We start from the raw sequence: 9,588 nt of genomic DNA, 5'->3' as shown, positions 1-9,588 counted from the left end.
AATGCTTTTGCAGGGGGTTGGCCGTGTGAAGTGAATTCATTCTCTTAGGGTTCATGCACATAGACACTACAAACCAGAATCAATTTTCTACTTAAGAGAGGCCAAACATTTTGCACTGACTGAATTATCAAAAGTGACTGTCCCAATGGTCCTGATTCACCGGGATGCTGCACCTACATTTTCTTTGGATTACAGAGCTGCAGCCTAAAATGTCCAGGGAATCCTAAGGAAGGAATAAAAGATAATAAAATAGGATAATAAAAACAAGATAATAAAATTTTGACTATAATTTTGTTTTGTTGAAATGTTTAAAAATTGTTAATATACACTAATACTATAAGTGCATACTAAATAATAAGAATAATAACTACTAAAAATAACAAACAGCCCACTTGGCATTTCCAATTAAATATGAAGCAGATGCCAAGAAGCATGATACCACCTCAAGTGTGTAGGATTTCCCTCCAGTCATCTAACTGTCTTTGCATGTCAATTCACTGCTTTGTGTTTCCTTTCCTCGTCACAGGGGTACTGTGAGAAATGGAACTAACGTTTTAAAAGTATGAAGGAAGGGGTTTCGTTCTGAAATTGTTTCAACATTTTCCTTATTTACAATTTATTTATTTATGTATTTGAAATGTTTGTGTATAATCACTTCACATAGGTGAGTGGAAATTATTACTGAAGCTGATGAAATGACTTAACACTTGTGAAACAGATAATTTCTGATATTAGTTAAATTTTATCCAGTCTTCCCAAACCTGTTTTTCACATATATATCAGACTAAAAAGAGGAACTAAATAAAAGTTTCAAAGATTTTCCACATTTCTTTTCATGTTTTTCTTCCACAGATGTCTGTGATCTTGAGAGTCCATGTGGAAGGCTGTACTCCAGTTGAGACTCGTACATCAGGGAGGAGAACAATGCAAAGACCACTCATAAAGATCATTGAAAAGAATTACACCAAGATACTTGGGTTTTATAATATATATATTTTCAAGTAAGTGAAGGCAATATTTTTTTAACTTCTTTCAGATGTTTTCTTAATTTGTCCAATTTAGTCATCCAACTGACAAAGCAGAGCAACCCCACGTTTGATCCAGTGTTGAGTGGGCTGGTCTGTTTTCAACAACATTGCAATGACAAAGTTAGTAGAATGTCCTGTGGTGGAAAGAGTTCCTTTACGTTCACTTGTCTTGTAAAGAGGACAGACATAGGCATTCAACTTCACAATCTGAGACCTTTCAGCTTGAAGAAAAAGGAAATATATTCATTTGATAAAAGGAAAACAGCCAATGGTACTAAAAGGACAACTATTTATCTTGTAATAAAATGACCAGTACTAAATCTAAGATCATGATTATGATATTGAACATTTTAAAGTTATTGTTGTTGTGTTTTTACAGTTGGCATATAATTATGGTTGTGAAACAAGGTAAATGATTTCATATGGTGCATGATTCTAGGTCTGGAGGACAGGAATTGATTTTAAAGACCTGATCACTTAGCAGGTATGAAAACACTCAAGAGGACTTGGGAGAGAAGGAGAAATTAGGGAAGAAGGAATAAATTACAGCATAGGTAATGGAGGAGATGCAGAAAGAGAAACACAGCTGCTTAGAGCTCTAATACAAGAAATCCATAAATTAGAAGCTGAAGTTACTATTTGTTTTCAGCAGGTTATTACTAATAAAAGTATACCAACTCTTACCTACTCACAAAAAGAATCTATACACAATCCTTGAAAAGCCAGATATGAGATATTAGGAATCTTTCTAAACTGAGGCCACATTTGTCATAGTTATAAATGAACTGCTTTAATAATAAAAAATGCTTAATGGGTTGAGTGGTGATTGGGTAATTTATAAATTTTTCATTTACAGTTATTTGAGAATTAAAAAATAGAGAAGAGAAATATGTTAATATAAATGTTTCAGACATTACATGAAATTTCTAAAAATCTTATATTTGTATTTGTATGGAAATATGTATGGAAATATGTTAATATAAATGTTTCAGACATTACATGAAATTTCTAAAAATCTTATATTTGTATTTGTATGGAAATATGTATGGAAATATGTTAATATAAATGTTTCAGACATTACATGAAATTTCTAAAAATCTTATATTTGTATTTGTATGGAAATATGTATGGAAATATGTTAATATAAATGTTTCAGACATTACATGAAATTTCTAAAAGTCTTATATTTGTATTTGTATGGAAATATGTATGGAAATATGTTAATATAAATGTTTCAGACATTACAGGAAACGTCTAAAAATCTTATATGTTCTGGTATAATGTTATAAGTAATAATCCTAGTTATTACTTTAAAATGTATATCTCAGAAATAACTAATTTTCTTGTCAACTGCATTATTATGAACTTTCATCAAATCTTTAACCATGGTCATTTTTAAGTCTTTTGTCATTTACAGACAGTTCTGGGTGTACTCTGATGATTTTGCAAATATGTTCCTATAAAAGAGTTTCATCTTCAAGAAATTCATGGAAAAGACTCTGACAAGTACAGGTTTCTGGTAACTGACTGTACTGCTGAACTGAATGAATAAGCATTTTCAGAACTCTAATGAAAAACTGATGAACTCATAAAAGTGCTAACAAAAGATCAAGATGAAAAAAAGGAAATTAATTACATGGGACTGAGTGAACTGATGAGGATGAGTATAATTTTTGTGACTTTCTGTCTGAATTTAAAAAAAAAAAAAATCCCACAAGGACTCAGAGGAAAAGAATATACAAATCAATTTTCACTGCAAAGTAAAGGAGCTGTTACAGTGGAGGATTACTGGACTGAATGTCAATGTTATGACATAGTATAAGTGTGTTTCATGTTTGGTAATTGCAATCATTGTTGCTTTTGTTGTGGTCATCCATGTACAATGCTTGGTGTCAGTCTATCTATCTCTTGTAAAAATAAAATACAGTGTGTGTGTGTGGAAAAAAAAAAAAAAAAAGGCAAGCAATAACCACTGATCAAATAAAAAAAAAAAAATAGTAAAAAAAAAAAAAAAAAAAAAAAAAAAAATAGAGAAGAAAGAAAAAACAAAAGAATGAGCTTCAATTGTTCAGATTTGGTGGGGAAATGATGATTGCAGAAGGAGGGAAGGAACAAGTAGGTTTCCCAAGGGAGCAAAATTGGCCTCCACACTGTGTGGCTTGCAACATCTGTACCTTGGGGCACCTGGTTGGCTCCTAGGCCTAGGAGTTTCTTATAGCCAGAAAACTCTAGTCACTAGCTGGAGACTGTGTCAAGCCTATTTGTGGCTCTAAGAGGTATGCAAAGGCACTTCAGAATCAAAATATTGATGGGACGCTCTAGAATGAAAAAGGAGAAGTGTAGGGCAGGGGCAAAGAAAACGTTATATCCCATGGGATAAGAGCAAACAGAGGCAGAATAATATTCCTAAAATAATATAAATGCAACCCAAAAAGGGGGAACAATATATTTCCATTGTAAACATTAAGTCAGTATTTACTATAATTGAACAAAATCCTAATAGGTTTGAACAGAGACTTATTTGGGGAAGCAGTTATAATATCTATCATTATCCTTCCTAAAACTCTACAAAGTTCTGTTAGAAATATATTTACTTGGTTTTATCCATATTACGGGCATCAGGTCAAACAGAAGTTTGGGGTATTGTTCAGCAAGCAATCCGCTGTGAAGAGAAATTGACAGATGTTTACTAGAAATAAAATAAAATTTGCATCTTAGAAATTGCTACTTAGCTATTGGCTTTTAATACAAGAGAGGACCAGAGATATGCAGGAAAAGAAATGTAAAAACAAAACCAAACAAAACCAAGGAAGAGGCGATGAAGAATCGAGAGAAACAGAAGAAAAATATGGAAAGGCAATGTGTCAAACAGTGGACAAATATCAATTCCTGCCATTTTAAAAGTACTGTCCATGAGGCAGACACTATGCTGTCACATTTAACCTTCCCAATAGTCTTGTCCCCATTCCTAATTCTATTTCACAGATGAAGAGTGGAAGCTCAGAGAGATTGAGTACTTTTCTCACAGTAACTCAGCTCTTAAATGCCAGCATGAGGATTCAAACATAGATCTATCTATCTAGAAAATGTGGTTTATTTTCCCTATGCTACATTGTTTGTTTGTTTGCTTGCTTGTTTGCTTGCAAGAGGAGGGAAGAAAGGGATGAAAAGATGAATACATATATAAGGAAACGTAAGTTAAGAGAAATGTCAGCAGAACGATGAAAATGAAAAGAGAAATAATCAAATGAACTATGTGCAGCTAAGTCTCCTCATATCCCTGTCTTAGAACCATCTCTGTAGAACCACCTTCATGCTCCTTCTTAAGTGACTTTCCCTGCCTCGGGCTTTAGCCCTCCCTTGAGAGCAAAGTGTAACCCTGACTCTGGAAATAGAAGATTATGCTTAGTAATGGATTGTTAAAGAGCAGGGCTTCAAGGGAAATAATCTTTCCCCTTCTCATATGTCTGTGTGTGTGTATATATATATATACACACATATGCACTGTTTAGTTTCCTAAGCTGGAAATTCAGTATTTATTTAAAATATGTACTTATTATGTCATCAAAATGCAAGAAAAAGTTTTCCATTCACCAGTAGAAATGGGAACTTTGGGCTTCCCTGGTGGCACAGTGGTTGGGAGTCTGCCTGCCAGTGCAGGGGACACGGGTTCGAGCCCTGGTCTGGGAGGATCCCACATGCCGCGGAGCAACTGGGCCCGTGAGCCACAACTACTGAGCCTGCGCATCTGGAGCCTGTGCTCCGCAACGAGAGAGGCCGCGATAGTGAGAGGCCCGCACACCGCGATGAAGAGTGGCCCCCGCTTGCCGCAACTAGAGAGAGCCCTCGCACAGAAACGAAGACCCAACACAGCCAAAAATAAATAAATAAATTAATTAAATAAAACAAAACAAACAAACAAACAAACAAAAAACTACTAAAAAAAAAAGAAATGGGAACATTACTATACTATAAACTGTTTGAAACTGAGGTGTGCCTACACATTACCAAACAGAATGTAACTGTTATAAAACAGAAGAAGGAAAATAATTTCAACTAACTTTTCTACTAGTAAGACCATTGAAATATTAACTCAAAATTGTTCAGAACCTGAAATTACTCACTCATTAACTGTTCGAGCCTGAGTAATGATTTATGGCAAGAATTCTGATATTATTTATTACTTGTCGTATTCTCTAGAAGAAGTCTTTTGGTTGAGGGGGGTGGCAGGGGGGAAAGGTAGCAGACAGCTTATCTCACCTATGATTCAGCTACAACTGAATAGGTCCTTGCAGTTGAAACTACTGACCTTGTTCTGTCCCAGCGTGCTCCATCCAGATATAATCCGTGGATATAAACGCCATCTTCTGGTGTTCCCTCAGATGTATCAGAAGAAATAACCTGAAGGCAGAAGCACACACTAGCAATGATTTCCTCCCTAGACAACTTTGTCTCATAAAGAAAGCAGTAGCTAAATCTTCATAACATATTCAGGGAAACTCCTCCATATAATAGCTTCTTAAACTGTAAGACATTTTTAGTAAAATGTAAATCTAAAAATATATAATACAATTCCTTTTGACATATTTTATATGGTTTTACTGTACCTCATATTAATTTTTTGCTAAGATAGAAAAACAGCATTAGATTATTTGAATTGAATATTGAGATATATAAAAATTCTCTCACAAAGATAGCAAGACAAATATTATATACTTTCTTCATGAACACAAAGAATGGAAAGAAGTAGAATTGTTTGTAATGGGCTATAAAAATATGAATTCCCCATATCCTCCTTGCTTAAATACATGCCTTTGATATAATGATATACTCTGGAGTTTAAGGAGTTTACTGTACCTCAAATTCATATCCTAGTAAATCAATAGGGATGGTATATTTTCTGGCATAATTTTGCATCGCTCCAGTTAAAAAGGCTTGGGTGAAAAAGAAACCTGAGAGCCAAAACACACAAGGTTTTCCTGAATTATACCAGTCCTATAAAGGAAAAAAAAATGCATTATGTTCATTTTTCAACTTATTCAAGAATCACCTGACATACAATTTCTGATTCTGATTTTTGTGTATGTTGCCCACACTTTCCATCACAGGACTCTCTTTCCTGACACCAAACACACAACCTATCTTGGCCCTTCTACCTTTTATCCCTTCTAGTTACTCTTCTTGGAAAATTCAAACTAACCTTAACATTAACCTGAATAAAACAAAATTTGAAAGATTCAAATCTTCTGCAAAAAGGCAAATGTAAATTGTTTGAGGGTTTATTACATTACTTAATACCACTCAACTGAAGAGAGAAAAAAAAAATACCAGTCAAGAGCAACCATCTTGGGGCTTCCCTGGTGGCGCAGTGGTTAAGAACCCCTGCCAATGCAGGGGACATGGGTTCGAGTCCTGGTCCGGGAAGATCCCACATGCTGCGGAGCAACTAAGCCCGTGTGCCACAACTACTGAGCCTGCGCTCTAAAGCCTGTGAGCCACAACTACTGAAGCCTGAATACCTAGAGCCCGTGTTCCTCAACAAGACAAGCTACCGCAATGAGGAGCTCATGCACAATGAGGAGTAGCCCCTGCTCGCCACAACTAGAGAAAGCCCGCACGCAGCAACAAAAACCTGGCTCAACCAAAAATAAATAAATAAATTTATTAAAAAAAAAAAGCAAACATCTTTAGACATCTTATGCATTGTATAACTATAGCCCACATGTGTTGGTTCCAGTTCCTTAATCCTCTTAAACTCCCTGCCTCCACAACCACTATCCCTGTTCCAGTTTAGATAGCCTGGCCTTCCTTCTGTATCATGTGTACCTCTTCTTGTTTCTTCCCTCTCTCTGCTCAGTACATCTATAACGATGCTGCCAGAGTACACTTCTCCACGCACGGTTTGGATCAAGTTTTAGCATCTTTAATTCTTCAGTGCTCTACTACTACCCTACCAAATTAAAGTCTAAAACATCTTAGTCTCCTATTCAAGATACTTCACAACCTGGCCCCAAATTGTATTTATAGATCCATCCCTTTTAGTTACCCTTTAAACATCTTACATTCTAATCAGAATGTACTTTTGGTGGTCTCTTCTCTGCACTGGGTGGACATCTGTTGTTTTTTCCGCTTATCTTAAAGTGACACAACTCTTATATCCCTCTGGAGGATGAACCCTCCTACACTTTCAATTGAAACACTTCTGGTGGTGGAAATGCACCTTCTGGAAGTGGGCATGTCATTCATGCCTAGCTGATCATACCTGCAGTCATAGTGACTGATTCAGGAATGGACATGTGACCCAATCAAAGCCAGAGATGTAGAGACTTTTGCTGGGACTTTTGGGGAAAAGAGTCACTCTAAACTCTTTGAAGTTTTGTGGATGTAAGGCCAGAGTTGCTGTTGCTATCCTGCTACCATCAGACAAGAACCTAACTGAGAATGGAATTAACCCACAGAGACTGGAGCCGAGAGAGGTGCAAGAAGCCAGGATCAGGCAACCACATTTGCAGCTTAGGCCAAATGCTGTCTGGAGTCACTTTACTCCCTGGCTTTTTCAATTACATGAGGGAAAAAACTTAATTTTTGCTTATGTCAAAATTTTTACAACAGAATCAATCCTAAATGATATAGTGCCTTTCATCCTACAGCTGTCTCTTAAGTCCTCTTCCTTTATTTGGAGTGTCCAAAACCATTCATCATTTAGACCAGCTCAAATGCTACCTCATCCAATAAACAAACTCTGCTTTCCTAAGTTAAAAGAACTCTCTCCCTTCTTTGAATTCCCAGAGCATCTTATATGTTGCTCTTAGCTTTTTCTTAGATACATAGATTATCTTCCTGTAGGCTATTGGCAACTTGAAGGTAACCTGGCAACTTTATCCAGCAACAAAGCGCTTTAGACAAAGTGGGTCTCAATTCACATTTGAATGAACACATGAATTAATAAAACGAACTTTGTCTCTGAGTGAGCAGCACACTATGGGAAGAAGCCAGCTTTGCTCCCTGGGAAGAAGAGAACAAACCACTGCTGGAGACGTTGCAACAGTACAAGCTGTCAGATCAAGAAGAAGAAGAGAAAGAGATGGAGCTTGACAAGGGTACAAACCGGGCAGAACTAGTACCATGCACAAGAAAGCTATAAGAACCCAGAAGGCAAGTGTATAGAACATTCCCTTGCTCACTCCAGGGCTTCATTTAGCCAAGAATGTCATGAGTGTCTGGGTCAGCTACTTACATACAATCTCTGAATTAGCTACCATTTACTGAGCGCTTAGTGCATACCGTGTAGGCACTAAGTAATTTACATGCATCACCTTATTTAGTTCACGAAATAATTCAGTGAGTTAGGAATTATTCCTCCCATTTTACTGATGAGGAAACTGGGGTATAGAAAGATGAGTATCTTGCTCAAAGTCACACATATACTAAGTGTCGGATCCCAGATTTAATCTGAGATTCCAGCCAGTGTGCAAAAAGCTTAAAAAAAAAAAATAAGGCACAGGCAGGAGGAACGGAAGGTAAGTAGGGTGAACAGTGAGAGAGAAATGAGAAAAGAAGAAAAAACTCCACATGACTCAATTTGTTTAATTTGTTAACTCTAAGAATCATTGGGAGGTAAAGTCAAGAGTCCAGGAGAGAGAAAGATGATGGGAAAACTGTACAGCTTCTGTAAGGGTAAGAAAACAATGGGGAAGATCCATTCAGGGGAAGATTTGTGGTGAAGGATGATAAACATGCCCAATAATGAGTGAGATTTTCCTTTCTCATTCAAACAGAATGATTCCAAGGGGAAAGCCAAATTCGGAAAGTAGAGAGTTTGATATGAACTTTATATTAACAATAACAACAAAGGAAATTTGTCCTGGATATTATTCCAGCTGGCACCATGCCAGGACCCCTCTAGGGGACCAAGCTAAAGACTCTTCAAAGCCCTTCAGGAACAAAGCAGTATACGAGAAATGTAAGCAGTTCCGATTAAAATTTCAGAAAAGTTTAGGAAATGAAAAAAAGCAAGATTATGTCAAGGGGAGGATGGAATTAACTATATGTCAGATGCTTTTGATAAGGGACAGAAAGAGTCTGGTACATACAGGAAGAAGTCAAACACATGTCATAGACATGTTGGTTAGAAATCACCCAGGTGCACATACTCTCACCTATTAAATTAGAAAAGATTAAAAAGGAGAACACTAATTACTGAAAAACAGGCACTCACATTCACTATTGATAGGCCTATAATTGCCTAATTTTTACGTAGGGTGATTACATAGTGTATATCAACAGCTCTAAAAATATCCAAAGGGCATAGATTAAAGCATTAAAAGAATAAAGAACCACTGATCAAGAAGGATTTTCTAGAAACACAAGGATGGTTTCACACTTGGAAATCTAGTGATATAATTCAATGCAATAATAAGCTAAAAAAGAAAAAAAATCACATCATCAGCAGTAAGTGCTAAAAAAGCATTTGGAAAAATTAAACAATTTCTGGATTTTATGAAAGAATAGTTCACATATACTGAATGCCTATAACTGTTACCATATGAAATAAAAGTGC

General features: G+C 36.2%; 1 protein-coding gene across 1 annotated transcript in view; it reads right to left on the bottom strand.

Moving 5' to 3' along the window:
* Positions 1-463: 463 nt before the first annotated feature.
* The window catches only part of DNAH12 (dynein axonemal heavy chain 12), a 246,848-nt gene continuing 237,723 nt past the window's right edge, over positions 464-9,588 (bottom strand). The window contains exons 72-75 of the mRNA XM_028169151.2: positions 5,886-6,023; positions 5,338-5,429; positions 3,623-3,690; positions 464-1,249 (exon numbers count right to left, since the gene is read on the bottom strand). Coding sequence (XP_028024952.2) covers positions 1,059-1,249; positions 3,623-3,690; positions 5,338-5,429; positions 5,886-6,023 — 489 coding nt within the window. The 3' untranslated portion in view covers positions 464-1,058. The remainder of the gene's footprint in view (positions 1,250-3,622; positions 3,691-5,337; positions 5,430-5,885; positions 6,024-9,588) is intronic.

Source organism: Balaenoptera acutorostrata, chromosome 10 (assembly GCF_949987535.1).
Source record: "Balaenoptera acutorostrata chromosome 10, mBalAcu1.1, whole genome shotgun sequence".
In the NCBI taxonomy this organism is placed as follows: domain Eukaryota; kingdom Metazoa; phylum Chordata; class Mammalia; order Artiodactyla; family Balaenopteridae; genus Balaenoptera; species Balaenoptera acutorostrata.
The sequence above is the reverse complement of the archived record's forward strand: the minus strand, read 5'-3'. Positions and strand labels throughout refer to the sequence as shown.